At 37.7% G+C, this 26,581-nt stretch overlaps 1 protein-coding gene across 5 annotated transcripts in view; it reads right to left on the reverse strand.

Annotated features, from left to right (window-relative positions):
- Positions 1–6,594: 6,594 nt before the first annotated feature.
- Positions 6,595–26,581, reverse strand: part of Zmat1 (zinc finger matrin-type 1) — a 59,998-nt gene continuing 40,011 nt past the window's right edge. For 2 of the 5 annotated variants that reach the window (XM_052735896.1, XM_052735892.1), the window contains exons 5-9: positions 24,642–24,743; positions 24,379–24,553; positions 22,813–22,878; positions 12,635–12,734; positions 6,595–9,150 (exon numbers count right to left, since the gene is read on the reverse strand). In XM_052735896.1, coding sequence (XP_052591856.1) covers positions 7,824–9,150; positions 12,635–12,734; positions 22,813–22,878; positions 24,379–24,553; positions 24,642–24,743 — 1,770 coding nt within the window. In that variant the 3' untranslated portion in view covers positions 6,595–7,823. The remainder of the gene's footprint in view (positions 9,151–12,634; positions 12,735–22,812; positions 22,879–24,378; positions 24,554–24,641; positions 24,744–26,581) is intronic. The other 3 variants (XM_052735906.1, XM_052735910.1, XM_052735899.1) reach the window with 2 other exon arrangements.

The following is a 26,581-nucleotide window of genomic DNA, read 5'->3' on the forward strand; positions in this document are numbered from 1 at the left end:
GGGCCTGTCCTACTATACTCTATTGACTCAGAATAGATTTTGGATTCAAACTGGGAAACTGAGTCACTTGTGGGCTCCCACACCACTGGCCCTCCAGTTTCTCTACTCCTGGAAGGTACCATGTTTGGGCATGACCCTCTACGTTCCAGGCAACTTTGGTCAATCTGAAATTTGAGAGACACCTCCAGATAGCTGGATTTGACCGTAGTTCCACACCCACCACGGGTTCCAAATTGCCTGTGTGAAATTACATGCTTAGCCTGGCTGCAGGCCAATCTAAAGGACCTCCATTTGGGAGACCCTAGACGAGCTACATTTGTCCAGCTCTTGGTCCAAATCTGGTTTCAATATACATTGTACCATAGCCACTGCTGGTTTGAATTTGGCACTTTCAATTTTAACATCTAAACTAATATAGATTACTTCATAAGATGGAATGGAGAGTGGTATAAAGCCCCTCAACCCCATATAACTTCCAGCTCATCTCAACCTCTCTCATTCCTACCACTCAGCTCCTGCTTACAACCACAACCAGAGCCCAAACTTAAGTAACTCCTATAACTCTTTTCCCAAAGGGCTCCTGTGGAAAGTGAGCCATAAAGTCAGGACGAAATCCACACTAGGATAGCTGGCTGTAGAGGGAGAATGATGGCTGCAGGGGAGCAGAGTGGTAGCTGCAATATATACAGAGGGCAGAGGACAGAGGGCAGCCCTTCCTACTTCTGTAGCCCTGCAAAGACCCTAAGCATCCCAGCAGCCTTGCTAACCAGTGAGTCCAGAACGCTCCTCAGAAATGCTATGGGATACAAGGCTAATTTTTCTATGCAAGGCACATTTTTCTAAGGCAGGTGTGGGGGAGAGGGTTGGGAGTGGGAGTGGAAAGCTTTGTCTTTGTGGCTCCGAGGGAGACTGGAAATAGAAGTTATACAGGGTCCTAATGACAACCATTTCTACTGGGAATTTCTGCCATTTCTACCAGGTCTCCAAGCCTGCTTTCATAAACTGAGATAGTCTGTCTATGGTCTACCTTTGTTTCTGTCCCACCAAGCCTGAATATTATTGCTTGTACCTTTACAGTTTTAATCTAGCTTCATTTCTGCTCCATTATGTCTAGATACTCTTAGTTGTATTTTATAGTTTTCTGTTTGGTGGTCTTTAGGTTAGATCCTAGAAAAAATCCTAGTTAAACTTTTGAGGTTGTCTGCCTCCATTTGGAGTCATACACAAACTCACTATGGCTATGTAGGTCACTGAGTTCAGTCTTAGAGAGATTCAAATGACTTCTGGGTATGGATAGTAATGGAAAATCGTCATGTGCTGTTTTACTTCACTGAAAATCTGGCTCTGGAGATGGGATTTGGTCTGCCCACTTTAGAACCAGGCATGTTTTTTTTTTTTTTTTGGTTTTTCGAGACAGGGTTTTCTCTGTGTAGCTTTGCGCCTTTCCTGGAACTCACTTGGTAGTCCAGGCTGGCCTCGAACTCACAGAGATCCGCCGGCCTCTGCCTCCCGAGTGCTGGGATTAAAGGCGTGCGCCACCACCGCCTGGCAGGCATATTTTTAAAAAAGCTTTTTCCAAAGCCTCTGTCCTGGGTCAGTATGACCATCTGATTCTGAAAGAGAGAAGGAGAACACCAGGACAGGAGGAAGACATTATATGCTTGAGAACAGCTAAGAGGTAAACTTTCCAATAGAGGTTACACTTCTTTATCACATGGCAATTAAAGTTTTTTAAAGAGAAATTTATACATAAAAATTAAGATGGCTAAATATAATCACAGATGCCTAGATCTCTGAATACTGGCCCCTCTTCTTGGCCTTTCTTTTTCTTGGTTCCTGTTTACAAAATGTTCCCTCATTTAAGGGCATGGAGATCTGTGAAGCCTTTGCTGGAATGTAAACTTTCTTTCTCTCAGGATATGTAAGACTGTTGAGGGATGGTTTTAAAAAGTTGCAAAATTCCAAGCAGGAAAAAAAGTTAACTTAAAACATAATAAACAAACATCTGTGTATGGGGAAGTTTAATTTGCTACAGAATACCATATTTGTAACTTGGATTCAACTTTTGTTTGGGGAAATGGAAAGAAACAGTATGTAGATATGAAGGAAAATGTTTAATTGGATGTAAAAGATAAGGTTTACAGCCAAGTTGCAGAAGATTTGAGTAACTTCTACAAAATTTATAAAGAGTTAAATATTTTGGATAAGGGTGGATTTTGTATGATGAAATGAAAATTTGTCCTAAGAAATAACAGAAGAGGGCAAAGCAACAGAAGGCAGTCACAGAAGGTCTGAGTAAATTATCCAGGGTTGATGGAGGACATAAGAATACATGTTTGAAAATCAATATTTAGAAATTATTAGGATTATAAGGATCTATTAATGCTAAAAAGCTAACTTAAAGTTATATGCTTAATCACTTGTGTCTTTGATAACTTTGTTAAAGCTTTAGCTATTTGGAGACATAAAAGTTAATGACCAGTCACCTTATAAATGATCAAATTTCTTTAGTATGCTCTGAACTATGTTTGTAGCCATACTAAGTAAAAATTTAATTCATTTACAGAGATAAGCTTGGAAGGAAAGACCATATATGTCCCATTATAAGGACAACATATACATAAAGTATATGTTATCAGTGCTAAACCTGAAGCAAGTAACTCAAAACAAGTTTAAAGTAAGTTAAAGTTTGTTTATATAAAATAATATTCAAAATAAGGTATATTTAAAAAATCTGGTTGTAAAAAAATGGAATGCTTGAGTAAAATGAGTTAAATTTACAATACACTTGCATGGCAGGACATCCCTAGATGCATGCTAACCTCATTACAGATAAGGATGCATAGAGAAACAAGACCTGCTAGCAGTTTGCTGATCCTGTCTCTGGCTGTGTAGGCCAGACCAGTAAAACCTCCTCATCTAAAGGGAAGATGAATTACTCTTCATGTTTCACATGACATGGGGATGGATTCTTTAGCACAGTGGAGGATCTTAGAGTGTACCAACATCCTAAAAGTCTAATCAACAGAGAGGTAAATACCAATTTGTCTGTCCTTTCTCCCAAACATGAGGATGCTATGAACAGGGGAACCATATACCTAAGTGGCACCCTACTGGCATGAGACTTTCATGTTAGTTCAATTGGTCATGCCCTTTACCCTGAATTTCATTTTTTCATTTTAGCAAAAGCTAATTCCAGGTCCACACCCTAACCACTCATGTTCCCTGATAAAGGAGGCTGCCAGATACTCTGTTGGATCAAACTCACATTTTTGGAAAGCTATTCATGATTTCCAACCAGTGTCTTTGGAAACATTGCTAGACAATCCTATAAAAATGACTCAGTAGAATTATATTTCTGATGTTGGTTGTTTTTGCTCTTTTGGGGGGCCTGTCACCCAGCTCCCAAATAAATTATACACAGAGGCTTATTCTTAATTATAAATGCCCAGTTTGTTAGTTTGGCTTGTTTCTTGCTAGCTTTTCTTAACTTAAATTATCCCATCTACCTTTTGTCTCTGGGGTTTTATCTTTCTCCTACTTCTGTAAATTTTACTTTCACTCTTATTCTGTGGCTGGCTGTGTGGCTGTGTGGCTGGCCCTTAGCATCTTCCTCTCTTTGTTCTCTTGCTCTTTCTTCTTCCTCCAAGATTTCCCCTTCTATTTATTCTCTCTGCCTGGCAGCCCTGCCTATCTCTCCCCTGCCTATCTATTGGCCATTCAGCTCTTCATTAAACCATCAAGTGTTTTAGGTAGGCACAGTAACACAGCTTCACAGAGTCAAACAAATGCAACATAAAAGAATGTAACACATCTTTGCATCATCAAAAAAAGGTTCCACAGCATAAACAAATGTAACAAATCTTAAAATAATATTCTACTATTTATTTCTCTTTTGAATTTTCAATTGGATGCTGAGTTTAACTGACTTTCTTTGCAAAACTTCCAGGTGCTTCTTCCTTATGGAGGAGTCTGACAGCTAACTACCTTATCCTTCTACAGAATTCTGATACATAGTCCAGCCAGTTGTACAATTGCATTTCACAATACTTATTTTTTTGTAGCAATTTTCCTCATTGACTTTGACTTTTAATGTTCCCCACAAGAATGTATGATTATTACCTCCTGACTTGTATTCTGGACTTTTGCCATCTGTTGAGGTTTATAGTGGCCCCTTGGATGGGCCCTCCTCTGAGGCACTGTAACTGCTGCCCTCTTCTCTATCACTCATTTTGTCAGTTGGAAGTAGTTAAGAGAGATTTGTTGATTCTGTGTCCTGTGTTCCAGTGGTGTCCTTGACTCCTCTGGCTCCTGCAATCCTCCCTCCACCTCTTCTGTGGGATTCCCCTGCTCTGCCTAGTGTTCGACTGTGGGTTTCTGCATCTGCTCCCATCAGTTGCTGGATGATGCCCCTCTGAGGACAACTGGGTTAGGCACGAATCAATGAATATAAATATAGCACAATATCATTAGTAATCATTTCCTTGATTTTTTTCCAGTCATATTTGATTCTATTCTGGGTCTCTGGGCTGTCCGGCCTCTGATTCCTTGCCATTCAGGCAGTGTCAGGCATGGATTCCCTCTTGTGGCATGGGCCTCAAGTTGGACCAGTCATTAGTTGGTCGGCCTCACAAGTTCTGCACCACCACCATTACCCCAGCACATCTTGGAGGCAGGACAGATTGTAGGCTGAAGGTTTTGTGGCGGGGTTGGTGTCCCAGGCCCAGTGCTGGAAGCCTTGCCTGGTTACAGAAGACGGGCAGTTCCAGCTCTGTATTCTTCATTACTAGAAGTTCTCACTAGGTTCTCCCTCAGAATCCTGAGAGTTTCTACTGCACTAGCTTTCCACATCACCCCCCAAATGTTCCCCAACTCCAGATGTTTCTCCCAGTACCCTCTCCCTCCACACCCAACCTGATTGATTCCTCCTGTTCTCATCTGTCCCGCCCCCAGTTTACTCACAAAATATGGGATAGTTTTGAATGTCTCCAACAGAATTGAGCACAAAGTGGAAAGCAAAGTGCTAGAGAGGCCCACAGAAATCCACAAAGATGCCCCCACAACAGACTGCTGGCAATGGTCGAGAGACAGCCCGAACTGACCTACTCTGGTGATGGGATGGCCAAACACCCTAATTGTCATGCTAGAAACCCCATCCAACTACTGAGGGATCTGGATGCAGAGATCCATGGCTAGGCCCCGGGTGGATCTCTGGGAGTCCATTTAGCAAGAATGAGGAGGGTTTATATGAGCGAGAATTGTTGAGACCAAGGTTGGATAAAGCACAGGGACAAATAGCCAAATGAATGGAAGCACATGAACTATGAACCAATGGCTGAGGGGTCCCCACTGGATCAGGCCCTCTGAATAGGTGAGACAGTTGATTGGCTTGATCTGTTTGGGAGGCATCCAGGCAGTGGGACCAGGTCCTGTGCTCATCGCATGAGTTGGCTGTTTGAAACCTGGGACTTATGCAGGGATGCTTGGCTCAGCCTGGGAGGAGGGGACTGGACCTGCCTGGACTGAGTCTACCAGGTAGACCTCAGTCTGTGGGGAAGGCTTTGCCCTGGAGGAGGTGGGAATGGGGGGTGGGCTGGGGGGAAGGTGAGGGGGACGGGAGGGGGGAGAACAAGGGAATCCGTGGCTGATATGTAGAACTGAATTGTATTGCAAAATAAAAAAAAAAGATATTCAAAAAAGAATCTACCAATCCAAAAATTCTATCAATTCAATTGATTTCTAACATTTTATGTGACCACAATGTATGTGTGTGTGTGTGTGTGTGTGTGTGTGTGTGTGTGTGTGTGTGTGTGTGATCAAAAGAAAATTTGCCACCATTATGGCTGGAAATTCAGTCTACTCTATCTGTCTTACTATTTTTTTAACCAGTATCTCAAATGTTTCTTTAAGAGTGTTAATACACTCATATAAATTTATCTTATACTAAAAGTATCATGGAAGAGAAATTGATTTTATGACAACTTAACATTCTTTGGAATAATTCACTCATCTAGGAATAAACACAATCATCATGTTCCACCTTCTACTTGTCATTAATTCAAACCTCAGAAAAATATAAAATTGATTTCCCAGATGCAGATATATCACCATCACATTTGGTATGATTTTTGACAAGATTAGCATATACAGGGCCTATGATATTTTATATTTTCTGTCTCTGGACTGCAAATTGGGTTCTGGTGGTATCTTTGCAAAATCATGTAGCAACCAGATGGCACAACTAAGATCATAATCCTGTGATTTGGATATCTTAGGCCTTTACACTTCCTACTATAGCGTAATAATGCTCAAGTTCTTACAGAAAGTACTGGTCATTAAACATAGTGCACTAGGAGAAAAAATTAAAAATCATATAATTTAAAGTTAACAAACCCCCATAGTACTTAACCACTTATAAAATTTTTCTCCTTCACTTTCTGAATGCTAACTTCTACCAAGCAATCTGTAGAACAAATGAAATTACAGCTTCACTGTGTGGTCTTCCTAAAAATTACTTGCAAACTCCATTTCTTGTTCCTCACATGGGTAGAACAATAATCTTTTGATGGAAATGATCACAAAGAAGTATTTAGAAATTAAAATACTTTAATATAAACATTTTTCAGAATATAGACTGATTTCTATCAGCCCTTTGGAGAACATTTTAAAAGTATATATCATCTAATTTATTATACATGAATTTTCCACTTTCAGAACTAGAAAATACAAAAATACACTGCAAATTAGATTTAACAAAAAAGGTCTAAGTTGCTTCATACATTTTCATTGGAGAAAACAGAAACATTAACACACAATAGTAGTAAAATACCACCAATACAAACAAATTCTAAAAGGAATGGGTTCTGTGAAGTCTGGTCTCCCACAGGCCTGACCATTCTTCCAAAATCAAACAAGACTGGGAAAAATTCAGGGTGGTATGGCTATAGACTGCTTTGTAATTCACCATTTTAAGGATATTATTTCCATGAGCAAACAACTCATTTTCATTGCAACTTGATGGACCAAGTAGAAACACCTCTACTTAAGAAAACCATATTATATATATAAGCAATAGAATAAGTTTTCTTTCTTAGAAAAATCAGAGAAAGTAAGTTTAAAAAGCATATTGAATATTTTTACTCCATCTGGCTTTTGTTAGCGATTTGCTGTACACATGTACAAATACACAAATAACACAAATTTCATTAAACCAAACGTGTTCAACCTTTCTTCAACCTTAAAGGAACAAAACGGCAAAGTAGAAAGCACTGCATCTTCTGGATTTTCTTCAGTAGGTTTCTTCCTCTCCCATTCTTCTTAGTATTATGTTCTTGCTTCTTGAAGGCTAGGTTTAGGCTTTGTGGTCCTTCTTTCAATTACATTTTGAAAGGAGGGAATGATGAGGGGGGAGTAGGTAAGAGAGGAAAGCAGAGCAGAGGGCACACACATATACATACATACACAGAGACAGAGAGAGGGAGAGGGAGAGAGAGAGAGACTTTTGTGAACTCTTCTCTTTAGTTGAAGTGTTTGATTTTATCTAAATTTACTTGGAAAATTTCCAACAGATTTTCTTGATTCACTCTTCTGTAAGTAAAACTAAAAGTTCAAAATTCTTGAGTAGGTTTACCTCAAAACACTTCCCTAAAGGCTGGATTTAGATGTCTTGTGTTTCTCACGTTCAATTTCAATTTTTGCAAACAAAAGCTCTAAAGGTTTTTGAGCTGATATTATACCTCCCTTTCCTTAACTTCACTAGTTAGTCCTGTCTTTATCTAAGTCAGGATTGTTTTCTCTTAGCCATTCTTGGGTATCCTATAAGTTCAGAACCCAAGAATTGACTCATCCCAAAGGATTTCCTCTTCTGTTCTCTCTTCAACAGATTTCTTTTTCTCTTTCTTGTGCTTACGTTCTTCTTTCTCTGAGGATGCTTCATGTTTTCTTTTCTTTTTTCTGTGCTTGATTTTTTCAGAACTGACTCCAGCTTTATCTTCCTCTTCTTTTGTTTGCTCGATGCTCTTGTCTTTGTCTAACTCTTTATCCTGATAGCTCCTTTTTCTTTTATGCTTGGACTGTTCCTTCTCTGGCCTTTCTTTCTCTTCCCCCAGGTGTCGTCTTCTCTTCTGATGTCGTCTTTTATGACTTGTTTCCTGGGCACTGGCACTGTCATATGGGGGCAGCAGCTGCTTGTAAATGTCATATTCTACACTGTGGGAGCTAGGGTTATTTTCTTGCTGACTAAGGCTCAGGGGAACAGGTTTTTCTGAGAAATAATCTCTGGTGAAATGATAGTAGCTATCAGAGTCTAAGCTCTGTTGGCTCTCATAAGCTGGTAAATAATGAGGTAATTTGTTTTCTATAGCTTGTGAATTGTTGTATGGATCTGTGTAAGTCTGGAAAGTCTCACATGGGAATCTTTGCTCAAACATTCTATGCTTAGATCTTCTGTCAACCATTTCTCTGTAATCATGAGTTTCAACAGCACTATCAATTCTTCTAAAAGAAGTCTTTGGCTTGAGTTCTCTAGATTCCTGCACCTTGTTGTAATCATCAAATTCATTTTGAAAATCATCATTTCTCCTCCTTGAATGAGGTGGCAACCAGTGAGGTAACTGGCCTTCCACTGGTGAACCATTGTATTGTCGCTGGAAGGTATGTGGACTCTCAAATGAAAATCTTTCCTCACACACCCTTTGTCTGTGTTCAGAATCAACCCTTTCTCTGTACCTATGATCCCTATACCTATCGTTTTCTGTCATCCGTCTAAAACTAATATTGGGATCAAGTCCTCTGGCCTTCTGCCCTTTGATGTAATCTTCAAGCTCATCCTGGAAAGAGTCATATGTTTTTGACTGTGCTGGTGAACAATGAGGTAACTGGTCTTCTAGTGCTCGAGAATTATTATATGGTCCTGGGTGTGCCCAGAAATTTTCAAGTGGAAGTGTTTGTTCAGGCATTTTATGTCTGGGTCTGGAATCAACCATTTCTCTGTACCCATGGACTTCCAAGTAATTATCTTCCATCTTCCTGAAATGAGCCTTGGACTCTAGTTCTCTAGATTTCTTCACTTTGATATAATCTGCACATTCACCTTGGTAAGACTCTTGCATCTTCTTTGAATTCTTCACTTGACTGATAACATGAGATTCTCTACAAAGAAAATAACACAAAGTTTTGATTACTATGAATATTATCTTTGCTCTAAAATATTAGTTTAAACAAACTCTACAAAGGCTGAAATAAAAATTTAAAACTATAAAAAAGAATTTTGATGATCAAAAGACATAGCATGGATAGTCAGATATCTCTCCAGAATTTCACAAATTTTATGCAAAAACATTTCTTAGAAGATGGTAGGCAGAGTGGAGACACTGACACTTTCATTTTCTCCATGATATTGAATTAAACTCACAGATGAAGAGCAGCAGGGAGAGGCAATGCTGTGGAAAGATACCAGAGTGCAACAGTAGACAGTAACAAAGTGAACTACAGGAATACTGAATGTTGGAGCTGTAAGAGATTTAAATAGAGAACCATAATACCAAATGCACAGCAATAAACTATGGGTAAGGAAGGTGCCCCTCAGTGGGGCTCTTAGCAGAAGAGAGAAGGAAACTCTTGGTGAGTTCCAAAGTACAGAAACTAGAACCTTGCAAAAATACAGTCTAAGATGGGAGGCCTATGATCTATTAGTAAGCTGGCCCCAAAGAAGGAGTCTCCTGTATTTCTCAGCTTAACTCATTGTTGCTGAAATGAAGAACCATCTTAAAAGGTTCATCTCATGTTGTCCAGCCTTACTTGTGGATATATAAACCCATGCATTTTAATATTTCTAAATCCCAACTATCCCTCTGATTCACTGAATATATACATTGTAAGACTAAAAAGATCAAAGAGACTTTAGAGTTAGACTGCACCATAAATCAAATGGACTAAGCATACAGTATTTGATTCAACAGCTGCAGGATACATATTCTTCTGAACAGCTTCTAGAATTGCATAGCCACGGAAACATTAGAGAGAAAATGGATTTGGAGCGTGCTTCCTAAGAGGGAATCATGCCTACTGCTGTAAACCTGCTCCAAAACCCATGGCTGCAGAGGTCTTAGACTCTGGGAAGGGATGGTAAGACAGCATCAAACCATCCTCTCAATGTCTAGGTTTATACCCACAGACAAAGGCTATTCTCGGCAGCCTCTCCTTTGCAGGTAAATGCAGAGACCCATAGCTGCCCAACATGCTGAGAATAAAGGCTCAGCCCTAGACTAGACATTTATACCACCCACTTAATATTCAAGGAATACTGGGGAAGATGGATCAGAAAGAATATTAAGTTCCGGTGAGTGGGGAGAGGGGCTAAAAATTGTATCTTTTAAGCATAACACAGAAGTGACAATTATGAACTTACAGCAGCTGTCTATACTGTTACCAGGTCCACAGAAGTTGGGCCCTCCTAACAACTATGAAGAGGAAAAGGATTCATGAGGTCCTACTACATGCTATTGTCAACCAACAGATTGTTGGAGAGGGGTAAGCATAGTATCCAGATGTGTACCCCAATGGTGATCACATAAGGTTCTGATGGTTAGTTCCAAACTCAAGATCATGCAGACAGCCCTAAATAAACTTTGTGGAACACTAAAGAGAACCAAAGCAAAGGTGGTTAGTAGGGTGTGTGTGTTGGGGGGGAGGGAACAGAAGAGAGATATGGAGAGTAAAAAGAATACATAGTGTACATGTACAAAATTGTTAAAGAACAAAATTTACTTATTAAAGAAGGAAAACACAAGACAACAAATGTTGATGAGAATGCAGCGAAAAAAATGAAGATATATTTTGGTAGGAATGTAAATTAGTGCAGCCACTATGGAAATCTATATGGAGGTTCCTCAAAAACTAAATGTATAACTGCCATAAGATCCAACTTTATATTACTCCCAGACATATACCCCAAATAATCCTATGTTGCTTACAGGAGAGATGCCTATACAGCAATACTTAATGCAATACTATTCACCACAGCCAAGTTACACAATAGTTTAGGTGACCACCAGCAGATAAATAAAGAATATGTTGTGATGTTCAAAGAAATACTGTTTAATCACAAAAAAATAAAAATCATACTGTCTGCTGAAAAAAAAAAAGATAGACATGGAGATCATGGTGTCAAGTGAAATGCCCCAGGCCCAGAAAGCCAGAAAGACAAGTCTTGACTGTTTTCTTTCATTTGTGGGATCTAGATATTTTTTTAAAACTCCCATCACAGTACAAGAGGGGCTATTAGGGAAGAGGGAGGATATTAGGATATAATGGGAGAATGAATATGATCCAATTGTGTTTTAGAAATACATGAAAACATCACAATGAAACCAATTATTTTGCATAAGAAATACATGCTAATAAATTTTCAGGCCTGGGATAAAAATGGAGGATGGCCATAAGAGTGGAATGATCTCATTCTACTGTAATACCACAAATATTAATACATGTTGGTATATGTGTCTAATCAACATTAATAACTAATGTCCTAATAAACTGTGTAACATTTAAAAAACCAGTTCTTTGATTAGATATACAGATGTAACAGGTTATTTATTTAAAATTCTGAGCTTTTCTTTTTAATGTCTAAAATGTAGTTCCATTTGCTGAGTCTGACAATTTAGTTGCTGTGGTGTGAATGAGAATGGCCTCCATAGGTTCATGCTTAAATACTTTGGTCCCCAGTTGGTGGAATTGTTTGGAAAGGATTAGAAGGTGTGGCTTTGTTGGAGGAGGTGTATCACTGGGGGCAAAATTTAAGGTTTCAAAAGACTCTGGCCATTCTCAGTGTTCTTTCTCTGCCTCCTACTTGTGTATCAAGATGTGAGTTCTCAGCTGTTCCTGCCACCAGGCCTTTGCTTCATCATCATGATTTCTTATCCCTCTGAAACCATTAATCCCAATGAAATGCTTTCTTTTATTAGTTGCCTTTGATAATGGTGTTTTGTCATAGCAATAGAAAAGTAACTAAGACAGCTCTAAGTAATCACACTCCAATACTATAAATACTTTCTTATAGGATAAAATAATAAATCTTACATTTTGATTTAAAAATCAACAACCAAAAATATACAAAACATAAATGACCCTTTGCTCTGCTACCAAAATTACCTACTGTATAATTGCCACTCATTTTTCCTCAATTTAAAACCATATATTAATAGTGACTAAAAACAGATGTGGATTCTGTATTCTAGGTATACAGCATGACTTTTGCTCTTAACCATTATATACCTCACTGTAAAGATGATGATTAGATCACTGAATCCTTGGAACTAAGAAAACCTTTTGAGATGCCTTGTATTTGCATGGCTGGCCTGAAAAAAATGATCTTTCAGCACATCTACAAAGAAAAATAATGTTGTCTATTCAGGAGGGGGTACCAACTTGCCAGACAGATCTGCCAGTTCATTACTGTGATTAGGAAATATCCTTGGCACTAGTGTGTATTATGTTACAAATACCATCTACCACTTATAGGTTCAGGTCATAGGAAAATGAATACCTAGAAAGTTTGTAAAGTATATTAAAGAGCATTTGACTAGAAACTTTGGTCTTTGGTAACATGAAAATGTTTTTGGCAAAAACCACTTACTTAATTTGATGTTCACTTCCTTGCATGTGGGACCGGAACATATGTAAAGATGTAAAGGTGATACTGCAGATATGGCATACGTAGGTTCTCATTCTATAGGCTATAAAAATGATAGTTTAAGAAGATAAATATGGAAACACTTAGAATCATATAATGTCAGTGATGGATAACCATTTATTAGAGACCCTCTACATGAAATTTCCCAAGAAAGATTGGTCCCAAGACATAAAATCACTTGCTGATACCCACAGAAACAAAGAGTAGAGTTAGCATCTCTTAGCCCATGTCTCTACATTTAATGCACAGAATTCTTTATACTATACACTATATCTATAGTCTGCATTTATTTCCTAAGAATCTGCTATCTGCTTGCTTACGGTTGCTATATATACTGTATATCAAGGACCTCAAACTTAACATGGTTAACAAACTTATTATTCATTGTTCTTCAACAGCTTTTTTTGCTCGCTATTATTAAATCGCTGTTGTTCACTATTTACCAAAAATAATTCCCACAAATTTTAGAAAAGAAAATCAGTGAGCCCTGTGCATAGGATAAAAGTTCAAAGAAAAAATTCTGAAATGATAGTTGCTACTTAAAATGAGTAAAAAACAAAACAAAAAACAACAAAAACACAAGACCAAAACAAAATTCTTCCCCCAAACAAACTGTTAACAAAAAACCCAAAATTATAAAGAGGCTGTATAACAGTTCACTATTCTGTTTTCAAAGTAGGGTTAGAAGCAGGAATAAACTTATTTTCTAAATCCCACCAGCCTTCCACTTTCTTCTTGGTCAGAAGAAGAAGGTGAACAACTTTCATGAGACAAGTATAAAATAAACACTATTCTAGAGACAAGGCAATAAATTGGTACCATATAAATTTTAAGGACAACCAAAATCACTTTCCTGTAAATCAAACAGCAGCTTAATCAACTTAAAGGATGATAAGTTAGTCATATTCAAGTGTATTGACCTTTGTTGAACAAAAATTATTTACAGAAACAAGAGACTACTTGCAGGGTAAAATAAAAATGATATTGAATAACATCTTCACTATTAATACATATTGTTAATGACCAGTAATCAACAGGTTATATTTAAATTTGAATGAATGTTTTGGTAAGAATACTCAGAACATCCTTTATACAGAAAACAGTCTTTCAAAAATGGTGTTAGTAAAATTGATTATCTACATAAAAATGTAAGTAGATTTCTTACCAGTAACGTTGGTCAACTCAAAATGGACTAAAGACTTAAATATAAGATTGGCATAGGGGCAAACACGTATATGCAGGCAATAACAATTGATGAAAAAAGAGGCCATAAATTTCAAGGAGAGAGGGAGGAATATATAGGAGAGCTTTGAGGGAGGAAAGAGAAGGGATCAAGGCTGTAATTGAAATATAATCTCAAAACTAAACAACAACAAAAAGACTGACAGCTGTGAAATTACTAGAAGATAGCACAGGTAAAATGCTCCAGGATATTGTAATACATGAGGACTTTTTGGAAAAGGCTCTCAAAATTCAGGAAGCAAATGCAAATACAGACAAATAGGATTTTAAAAAATGTTAATGCTCCTGCACAACAAAAGAAGCACAAAACAGAATTAACAATCTACAAATGGGAGACAATATTGTGATTTGTGTGTATAACAAGCAATTGATATCCAGAATACATAAGGAACCAAAACCTCAGGAGCAACAACAACAACAACAACTCCTTTGGTAATTTCTCAGAAGGAGACATCCAAATGCCCAATAATAAGTACATGAAAATCACAGAACATCACTAAGCATCAGGTAAATGCAAACTGAAAGAACAAGAAGATGCCACCATACCTGAAGAAGAATGGCTAATATTAAAAAAAAAAAAAACCTAAGGATAGGAAAGGCTGGTGAGGATGTGGAGAAAATGTTGGTGGAAACCTAAATTAGAATAGCCATTTAAAGTGCCACTTATCAAATAAGAAAATAACTACCATATGTTGTTGTAAATACAGTATTAGTGTATATCCAAAGGAACTGAAATCAATATGTAAGAGACATATGCATTCCCATGATTATTTTACATTATTTACAATAGGCAAGAAATGAAACAATTCAAGTGCTCACCAATTGTTGAATGGATAAAACATGATACACACAATGAATGTTATTCTGTCATGAAAAAAAAATACTAAAATCCTGTCTCTTGTGACAACACAGAACTGAATGTAACTATTTTAGGTGATATAAGCCAGCATGAAATGTACCTTCTGCCTATGTTAAATATAAAATATTTAATAGGATGGAAATTTAGATTAGAATGGTCATCACCAAGGCCAAGGATAATAGGAAGCAAGGAAAGGGTGTGTACTGTTAACAGTGAGATGGAGCAAGAAGGTCTGGGGTGTTAGTCCCTTGTACGGTAATTACAGATAACAATTACAACCTGTATATTTCAAAAAGCAAGGAAATGGATTTTGTAAAATTTCACTACAAGAAATCATAAATGTCTTAAGACATAAATGTGTTTAACTTCTCTTATATATTACACAAAGTATACCTGTATCAAATATTATATGATACTCCCACACATACCTACAGCTTTAATGTTTTTGAGTGTTTGAAAACTTTGAATGATTCTTTAAAATCATCTTCTTTCTCTACACTCTTATTGCATGCTGACTAAATAACTTTCTGTTTCTAATTTGGTTTCCTATATTCTTTGAAACTAGGAAAAATACAGTGTGGATTCATAGACATTAAAAAAAAAAAGAACTGGAAATGTCTCCTGTTACAGTAAATGAACACTAGGATGGCAATTCACTAACATCAAGTACAATGTTTACCAAATTTCTCTGGTAAGAATCACCTGGGGTGTTAGGTATAGATTCCTAGAACTCTTTCCTAGAGAACAGAGTTCAGTTTCTATAATGGAATTGAGAATTAGTTTTGAAAACTAATACTGTCAGTAGATTATCAGAGACATGAGAAATATCCTGAATGGAACTTTTTTTTTAAATAATCCCTTGGTTATCTATTGGCTTCTTTCAAGTCTGTTTGTGAGTCCTCAGTTTAAAGACGATTAACTGAAGACTTCCTACAAAACGAACTCCTCAAACAGAAATTCTGGGTCTTCATAGCAGCCATTTCCAGGAAATTATTGCTACCTTTATTTTATAGATGTGAAAACCAAACCAGAAAGGGCCTTGATCAACAGCATATAGAGAGAGTGTACCGAAGTGATGCAGGATAAACAAGACTCTGGGGTTTCTCTAGATTTGTGGTTTTCAAAGCTGCTTATACAGTAGAGTCATGTGGAAAATGTTCATGTGTCCTTAGGCCTTCGCTTTTCCATACACTCATGTTCATCATTTTTTTCTAAAATAATTATATTAGCTTCACATGAGACCAATTAAATCTGAATCTCTAGGGGTAGAAATGAACTGTCCTACTTCATGAAAGCTTTCTAGATAATTTTACTATGCAGTCACTGTTGAAGTTCTATCTAGATTACTGAATTTAGTGATCTTCTTTGTGATTATAAAGTCTCATTAAACTTGACTGTTTCTATATTTCTTTAGTATCTGTAAAGGTTATTGAACCATATTCTGTTGAGTTCCTCCTGTGTTTCTCCACAGATTCCATCATTATTAAGATTCTAATAGTGGAAATACAGGAGTTAAAAGGGTTGCTGGTCACATGTGAAAGGTCTAGAGGCAGTTCCAGAACTATGGTGATTACTATTACCTAAACTCTTAGATTTTCCACATGTTTATGCTACCATTTTCTAGAATATGGGTAACTCAGATATAGTAAGTAAAAATATATAAAACCTTTCTGTATAGACAGCAAGCCTATTCACTGCCCCAGTTATCAGAATTCTTGGCCCAATATCTTAAAATTATTTTGAAGTTTATTTTGTATGTGCACATATATGATGTGTGTATTATGTTGTGCAAGCCTTCTGCCATGTTGTGCATGTGGAGGCCAGAGGGCAACTTAGGGGAGGTAGTTCTCTACTTCAACTATGTGGTCCCAGGAACTGAGCTCACGTTGTTAGGCTTAGCACCAAGTACCTTTGCTTGATGAGCCATCTTGTAGACTACCTGGACCAATCTAACAACCTGTCTCTACTGCTTCTTACACCCTCCACTCTCTTATCTCAGAGACTGCTCCTTGGGCCTTGTGTAGCTCTGCTACAATCATTTCTAAGTTCACCTGGAAACTCAGCTTTGTTTGCACCTTTTAAAAAGTCTTTAATTTTTAATTATCATACACAAAGGAGTTTAAGGGACAGAAGACTGCCATATACTTATGGTTCCAATAGTGTTAACATGTGAAGAGATGGTAATGGAAATGTAAGGGAAGTACAGAAAAGAGAAATAGTAGATTTGGTGATACCTGCTTATAGAAAGCATATAGGAAATTAAGCAGTGAGAGATTTGAGTGTAGGTGTCTAATAGCAGTGATACTGGCAAAGACAAAAGTTTTACAATTTAAGTTGGATTTAGAAATTATTTAATTTTAGATATGTTGAGTTACTAGTAAAGCTGAGACATCTAAGTGCAATAGTGGAGCTAGAATTAGTAAGGCAACTAAAACAAACACATTTAAAAAATACATACATACTTTAGTTCTCTATTAGTCTTGTAGCCAATCCTAAACTTTAAGAGCTGAGCTAGATTAGAGACTTAAGCAAGCAGTGATAATGATGAAGAAAAAGATCAAATATGGAGAGACATGCACATAATATCAGATGAACAGAGGCAAAGATAGATGGAAAGGAGAAAATGAAAATAGTGGAATAATTAAAGTGCCATATGGTATTAAGTTGCTGTAGCTAGAGTTTTTCTGCCTGGCCCACAGTCAGGACAAATCTCTCTCACCTGTCAGTCCCAAGCCGCTCAAACCGATCAAGTAAACACAGAGACTTATATTGGTTACAAACTGTATGGCCGTGGCAGGCTTCTTGCTAACTGTTCTTACAGCTTAAATTAATCCATTTCCATTAATCTATACCTTGCCACATGGCTCGTGGCTTACCGGCATCTTTACATGTAGCTTGTCATCATGGCGGCTGGCAGTGTCTCTCTGACTCAGCCTTCCACTTCCCAGTTTTTTCTCCTCCTTGTCCCGCCTATACTTCCTGTCTGGCCACTGACCAATCAGTGTTTTATTTATTGACCAATCAGCAACACATTTGACATACAGACCATCCCACAGCACTTCCCCTTTTTTTTTCTTAAAAAAGAAGGTTTTAACCATTACACATCTCTAAAGTCAGCTTGGTATATTTGGGAATTTGGGCGTAGCTTGTCTTACTACTTCCTGTTGGAGGGGGGCGCTGTATCTTCTGGGGAAACAAAGAAAATTTTAGGATCATGGAGTAGTCCGTGAGGCTGTATCGTCTGAGCCAGTTGCCTTGAAACCATTTTGGATGTTGGATCATCTGGGCCTTGGTGTCACCTTTTAGGGGGTCTTGGCTGGTCAAACCTGATGTATCTTAATTTGGAACAAATCCATAGCCTCTGGCTTTCTGTGGGAACAAAAGCAGAGCCTCCTTTCCAAAGCAACACATCCTTACATCTAAATTTTAAAGTCAAGGTACCTTTAAAATATACATTTTGGCATAACTCAACAGCTTTTGTAATCAAATTTTTTTTTCAGTTACAAATATCAAAGAGAACATAATCCAGATTCTCTGTGTGGTAGCCATCTTTACGTGGCTTATTTTTTTATATTAGCTTGAGCCTATTGTTTTAAACTGCAGCCTTTTAAGCCTGAAATGGCACTGGCGCTGCTGGCTCTGCCCACTTTAGCTTCCCAACATGGCGGTGATACGTTTTCCGTCAGCTCTGGGAGCCATCAACTCTCAGAAATAGTGGGTCTATGTTTCTATTAAAGCAGCGTGTAGCCCAGAAACCTATTTTTTTGTTTTGTACTAGTAAAGGCTAAATCCACCACACAGCTTAATGTGCCACTTGCAGAGGCCTCATTCCCACCATACTGCAGGTCGAGCATGTACGCACGCTAGGAACCCGCCAGTAGCTCAAACCAGCAGGCTGCCACTAACTTGAAAGAGACAACTAGGAACTGTTTTTAGCTCCGTTTTAGAATCTTTTTTTTTTTTTTAGTTTTTAGGTGGAAACTCTTGCCCCACGTTGGGCGCCATTTGTAGCTAGAGTTTTCCTGCCTGGCCCACAGTCAGGACAAATCTCTCTCACCTGCCAGTCCCAAGCCGCTCAAACCGATCAAGTAAACACAGAGACTTATATTGGTTACAAACTGTATGGCTGTGGCAGGCTTCTTGCTAACTGTTCTTACAGCTTAAATTAATCCATTTCCATTAATCTATACCTTGCCACATGGCTCATGGCTTACCGGCATCTTTACATGCAGCTTGTCATCATGGCGGCTGGCAGTGTCTCTCTGACTCAGCCTTCCACTTCCCAGTTTTTTCTCCTCCTTGTCCCACCTATACTTCCTGCCTGGCCACTGACCAATCAGTGATTTATTTATTGACCAATCAGCAACACATTTGACATACAGACCATCCCACAGCAAGTTGCATTTTTCAAAATGTTATGTATAGAGGGGTGTTTTGCCTTCACGTCTGTGTACCGTGTTTATGCAGTGCCCATGGGGGACAAAAGAGGGTGTTAGATCCTCTGAGAATGGAGTTAAAGATAGTCATGAAATGCAATGTAGATGCTGGGACTTGAACTCAGATCCTCTGCAAGAGAAGCCAGGGCTCTTAGCTTCTGAGCTATCTCTACATCTCCATAATTTTTCTTAAAACTGGCTCACTTGTAACATGGAATTCTGTTGTCAGTGTCCTCTGAAATTCTCATTAGCTAATTTAATTTCTCTAGATATGTTTTTGTTGTTGCTGCTGGTTTTCTTTTTGTTGTTGTTGTTTGAGAAAGGGTTTTACTATGTAGCCTTTGCTGTCCTGGAACTCACTATGTAGCCCAAGCTGGTTTCAAACATATAGTGTACAGTAATCCTCCTTCCTCTCCCTCCTGAGTAGTCACATTGTAGACATGTACCACCATGTCCAGCTGAACGAGCTGTTTTCATAATGCTCAACTGTTTATGCTCAGGAGACAGGAGGTATGACAGGGTATATCTATTCTTTGAGCACTAGCTTCAGAGATTAGTGGAAAATGCTTTCAGTAAGGAGACTAAGTTTTACTGATGCTATTTCATGATCAGGTAAGAACATCACCCAATTTCTTTTTGCTGGTAAGATTTTTGTCAACTTGACACAAGCACTAGGATCATCTGGGATAAGGGAACCTCAACTGAGAAAACTGACCAGATTGGACTGCGGGCAAGTGTGTGGGGAACTTTCTTGATTTATGATTGATGTGGAAGGCCCAGCCCATTGTGGACAGTGCCACCCCTTGGCAAGTAGTGCTATTTGTATAAGAAAGCAGACTGAGCAAGCCATGGTGGCAAGCCAGTAATCAATATTCCTCTACAGTTTCTGCTTCAGTTGTTGCCTCCAGGTTCCTGACTTGAATTCCCTCCAATGGTTGACTACAAATGCTAGGCTAAAATAAACCCTTTTTTTCCAAAGTGCTTTTGGTCATGGTGCTTTATCACAGAAAGCAAACTAAGATATTCTTCTTCCCTCATTCTAATAGGCTTGACATTTCAGAGTGCTAAAATGCTATCTCCCACAGCAGCAACAACAGTCCAAATACTTCTCATTTAGATTCAGTTCAAATTTACACAGAAGCCACACATTTCAGACACTCTCAGCTCACCAGTAGGAAAAATACCCAACAACTGGCAATTCATCATTTCTTCAGAAATCTATTTTTAAAATACATTGCTACTTCTACTTTTATGCTTACTTAAATCAATATTCTTTAAAATACCAGGTAAAACTACATGTCCCTACAAAATGTTTTAGCACTTTGAACCACACTGTGTAGGAAACTGAAATAGTACAAACAAAGGGAGAGCACTTGAGATAAAGATTCATTAATAGTTCACCAATTCATATATTAAACTAATCTCTAGTAGGGACTGAGGTAGGGATATTTCTATGCTTGTTTTTATGTCTAGTACTAGAAATAGAGATGAATTATATGGCATTTCCTCCCTTAAAGACCTTAAACTGAAATGGGAGAAAAAACATGTAGAGAGACAAGTAGACACACAGAAGGAGAGGTAGCCTTAAGGGAAGTAAAAGGGTGTCCAGGTAACATCAGAATGTTTAAGAATAAGTATGAATCAGTCAGAAGCAGGTTACAGAAATATCTCAGGCAACAAGGTATGAGAAAGAGTACAAATAAAAGAAGTAAGGTAATTGTTTTTGGAAGCAGGTACTGACGTGCATAGATAACAGTAGGTCAGTAGTGGAGGACAAGCATGAAGAGGAAAAGAAAAAGAGAGAGCTGTGGTGTTTAGATTTCACCCTTAGAAGTTGGAAAAACAGTGAAGAAATTCAAGTTAGACAGGACATGGAAATAATTGTGTTTTGAATGAAACATTCCAGTAATTGAATTGAGAGTGCATTCATGGAGACAAAACCAGTGGGAAGGAAAGTATTTAGAAGGCTATGGCTCTGTGTCTTCAAGTTTCTTAAGCACAAATCATTGATAGGTCTTGTTAAGTAAATTATGACTAAGCAGCTCTATAAGCAGGGCTGAATAAGCTCTCAAATGATACCAATAATGCCGGTCCATACCTCACAGTCTGACTAACAAAGCTCTAGGAATATGTAAAGACCTATAGCAGTGCAGGAAGAGAAGGGATGGAGTTAAGAAGACAGTAATAATTCATGAGATAAAACAAGCACAACTTGGCATTTCATTTTAGAAACTTATAATGGTGTGGTATTGGGGCGTTGACAGTTAACTTTAGGTTTTTACTTGGAAGAGTATTGATTTAAAATGGCTTTGAGGTGTCCAAGTGCAGTAATAGCTCCCATTTTGATGTGTAGTCTAAAGTTTGATGGACAGGTTATGAGAATACAGATGACAGGTAAAATCAAGGGAATACAAAGAATTGTGCTTGTAGAGTCAGGGCAATAATGGAAACCTGGGAGCACCTAAATCTAGGCAATGAACTGACGAAGAACTGATATAGAAAGCAAATAAACAGAAACAAAGAAGAACCAGACCACGAGGAGTTGTGCAAGGAAAGAACAGAATTTTACGAAGACAAGAGTAATGAATATTTTCACATGGAACATAAAGTCTATCTGATAAGAACAAGTGAAATACAATGAGTTGAAGAAACGAAGGTGTAAGAGAGAATAATGAAAGGGCAATAAGATACACTAGTAGTGAGAAGGTGCTTGTATGTGGTGGGGATGAAAAAATAGAAGAACAGATATATTTCTCCAGTCAAGGCCAGTCTCTATGTTGTACCTGAAAATTTGCTACCCTTTCTTAGCTCTAAACCATCTGGTCATTTTTGAACCTTTCTACTTCTATCAGTCAAAATCATAGAAATCTATGGACCATGATGTTTCATTTCCTTTGTTAGCAAAATGTGTGCACAAAATATATACCCGTAGTCTTCTGCAATGAGGTATTGTTAACTAGTCCACATAATTTCCTCTTTAGGGAAAATGGTTTATTGCTATTTACACTACCGAGAATGACTAATTTAGCACTCCAAATGAATATTGTTGTATCATACTAATTTGAAATAATTCCTTAAAATAACATGGAAATACACACACACACACACACACACACACACACACACACACACACACACACACACACAAACACACACACACACTCTCTCTCTCTCACACACATATGATTTTAACATTAAGAGACATAAAAGACTTTCTGGCTCTCATGTCCTAGAAAAACAAATCAAAATATATGGCCTTGATTGCTTGAATGCTACCAGTTCTTGAATCAATAAAAAGAAAGTGGTTTATTAGTAAACTGGTATGTTTTATAAACTACAAACTTCCTGTGAAAGAGTATAGAATACTTTTCCTGATTGTCATTTGTATTGGATTTGCTGGGAGACATTTCTCTGCTATTTAGCTAGAAATGTTCTCCTAGCTTCATTTCTTTTTGCTCCTAATACAATGTTGTGGAGCATTAGCAGATTATTAAAAGAAGCAGGAAAGAACTTCCACTGTCTGCTTGGATTACCCAGATCCAAAGTGCTAGAGGAAAAAGGAAGAGTTTTGTCTTTATTCCTACCTGGAGGAGGCTTCACAATAACAGACTTTAGGAAGGTTGGTGCTGCTGAAGTAGTATTGGGTTTATCTGCAGAAATAATTGTAATGACAAATTAGCAACGTGTGATCAGACAGTAGAACTGCACCCATTGTAAAGTACTAAAGAAATTCTCTAAAAATGTACTATCATTCTACATTTTCAGCACAGGGCTTCTGGATAAAGGAAATTAAGTTGTGAAGGCTCTTCTGTGAGACAAATGTGAATATCAGTCTGTTACCTAGTTTGTACACTAAAGGCATGGGAAGGAAGGAATATTTTACATCCAGTATTGTTCGACCATTTTCATTTAAGGAAATAATAGAAGCATGGGAGCCATTTCAAGATTATTCTTTTGCAATTCAAAGGGTAAATTAGATGGCATGAACTTCTAGGTTGATATTTTTCTTGAACAACGTATCTAGTCTGTCTTGATTTGTGATGTTTACACCAGAATGAACTCTCAGCAGTTAATAACTTGAAACTATATGTTTTATTGTATGTGTCTTTCAATTACTCTCCTCCTTGAAGCAAAAAAATGAATTTGGGAACTGTAGGTAAGATATTTACAAAATAGTTTCTCTTGTAAGGCACAATGACTCTGTCCCTCTTTAAATCAACGGATAGGGAAACAAGTATATGACAATTTGAGAGACTAGAATAAATATAAAAATTATTATAGTTTAGCTTATTAGAAATAATAAATTCTAATAATATGCTGAGGTAATGACTTTGCTCTGGACAATACCTATATGATGTACTGGACATGAATGCTGATGAATTGTTTTTTAGGAATGAATGCCTTAGTGACATAGTGTTAAAGCTCCTAAGAATCCACAAATTATTTATTCCAGCTGATCAATCATCATTTTTGTGGAAGCATGTGAATTTTTCAAAATGTGAGCTGTTTTCCAAAATGCACTCTGCCAGTTCAGGTAATTCAGTAGAAGGTCTTTCATTTGTTCATTTGACTATTACTAGAAGGAAGAGGCAATGTTCTATAACGCTCTGTACCTTTGGGATTTAGCATACTGTAATTATTCTCTGGTAATTCATATTTATAGAAATAAAATAATGGATCATCAGGGTTGTAGGAGACTCAGCAATTTAGTTTGTTTTTTACAGCTTTGGTCATAAGCATACTATATAGAATATGCAGTACAGTATATAACTATACTATAGTGAAGACATTGATCTGAATAGATAAGTGAGATGAAGTTTGAGAAAGTCGTACACCAAAAATTATGGCAAGGGGGGAAATATAGTAAAAAAATCCAAGATTTTTGATTTCTCTAGCTGCTTTTTGCTATTTATAGCTTATAGCAGTCACTTGCTTTATGTGGATTTAGTAACCTAAATAGTGGCCATAATATTTCTTAAAATTTAGGTAACAGTTATCTCCATAGACAAGGACACAAAAAGTGATTTACTAAGCAGAAGAGCAATCAAGTTGTTTGAACTGTAGTAAAAGTTTGCTCCCCAAAAGAGATACTACAGTGTGGGGAAAATATATATTATGTATTGGAGACAAAGAGATGAACAGAATCTTACCCATCTTTGGTCGACATCCTGATGGAGATACTCTGTCATGTTCTTCCAGTAATTGCTTCTGATTTTGTGGATGGCTCTTTCCCACATAGTGAGATTGAGCAACAGCTGAGGAGTCAAAACTCATGTTGCAGAAACCACTAAATTCGTTTCTGTTGACTTCTCCAATTCTGTACACCTGTAAAAAGCACAATCAATTCTTTTTATTTTGGAAAGATTAAAAAACTTACAGTTCAGAATTATAACATTCAACATAGACAACTCACCTGAGAATTCTCAACATGCATGCTCATTTTTCTACCAGGCACTTTGTTTTGTTCCCCATGCACTTGAAAATAGAACTTAACATTCTGAGCATGTATTTCACTCTGAAAAAAAGATATGACTTTGTTTATTTAACAATAGACTCCCAAAATGTACACCTCTCTGAATGTGAGGTCAGGAGACATCAGTTTTAGTAGTCTTTTCATTAACTTTTTTTTCAATGTATTTATTAGTTTTATTCATTTTAACTAAAATAGAATTATAACACTCACCCCTTTCCATTTCTTCCATCCATACCCTCCCATGTCTCTTCCCACTCTCATGTTCATAGTCTATTTTATTTTTATTTTACATATATATATGTATTTTTATTTTATAATTTAATTTAATTTTACATATCAGCCAAGGATTCCCCTGTCCTCCCTCCTCCTGCCCTCCCTCCCACCCTCCCTTGCACAAGTACATAACAGCAATCTGCTGAAATTATTTATCTATTGCACATAACAGACGTGTGTTTAATGCAATTTACAGAATGGCACATATATAAACATCCATGTATGTTGATATACATTTCACCAGTGAAACCAATCAGGCCCTTTAAATGGGTGAGACAGTTGATTGGCTTGATCTGTTTGGGAGGCACTCAGGCAGTGGGACCGGGTCCTGTGCTCATTGCATGAGTTGGCTGTTTGAAACCTGGGGCCTATGCAGGATGGCTTGGCTCAGCCTGGGAGGAGGGGACTGGACCTACCTGGACTGAGTCTACCAGGTTGATCTCAGTCCGCAGGGGAGGCTTTGCCCTGGAGGAGGTGGGAATGGGGGGTGGGCTGGGGGGAAGGTGAGGGAGGCCGGAGTGGGGAGAACAAGGGAATCCGCGGCTGATATGTAGAACTGAATTGTATTGCAAATAAAAATAAAAAATTAAAAAAATTCTGATTAGGATACAGAATTGAATTTCAAGTCTCCAATAATGTATGACCTACAACTAAAAATCTTGATAAAAAGATTTAATTCGCCGGGCAGTGGTGGCGCACGCCTTTAGTTCCAGCACTTGGGAGGCAGAGCCAGGTGGAGGCCAGCCTGGTCTCCAAAGCGAGTTCCAGGAAAGGCACAAAACTACACAGAGAAACCCTGTCTCAAAAAACCAAAAAAAAAAAAAAAAAAAAAAAGATTTAATTCTCATTAACTTTTTTTTGAGGCCAGGGCCTTGAACAGGCTAGGCAAGTGACATACTTTTGAGCTACATCCTCAACCCATGACTTCAATAACTAGAAAGAATTTCACTCCTTTCAAATCTCTAAAGCTCAGTTAAAATGAAAATAAAATGATTCTACAACTTACAAATCAGTATTTTTATGTTTGTATTATCATGTTAGTTAAACATTATAATGGGCTTCATTATGGTATTTTCATGCATGTATATATTTTCATTATATTACCTATTATCTTTTCTTCTCCAGGGCCTGCTTATACCCTCTTCCCAACTCACTACCTCTTCTACTTTCATGTCTTTTTATGTGTACCACAATGATCTTCATTAGGATTGCCTACATGAAGATTAGTAAAAGATATTTACAGGACTATGAGCACCTTATCAGTGACTACATCACTGCAGAAAATGTCTCCCTTTCCCAACAACCATCAATTGCCAATAGATGCACAGGGAGTGATGAGGCCTCATGATCTCCTGCCTCCTAGCACCTGTTAACTGTCAACGGATGAGTCTCTCCAACTTCAATGGCAGGATGCTGACAAGTCAAATCTGTAGTCTACATTTATTATAAAGGGAGACTCTAGGAGTTCTACAGTATCGCTCAAACTTGCTAATACCTACATTATATTCACTACAATAATAGAGAATACAAAGGGAGGCAGAATGTTGTGAAGGAAAGAAGAGAAACTTTGCAGTCAAAACCACTGAGTTTAATCTAGATTCCCTAAA

Source organism: Peromyscus californicus, unplaced genomic scaffold, assembly GCF_007827085.1.
Source record: "Peromyscus californicus insignis strain IS unplaced genomic scaffold, ASM782708v3 Scaffold_10__1_contigs__length_136768540, whole genome shotgun sequence".
Lineage (NCBI taxonomy): Eukaryota > Metazoa > Chordata > Mammalia > Rodentia > Cricetidae > Peromyscus > Peromyscus californicus.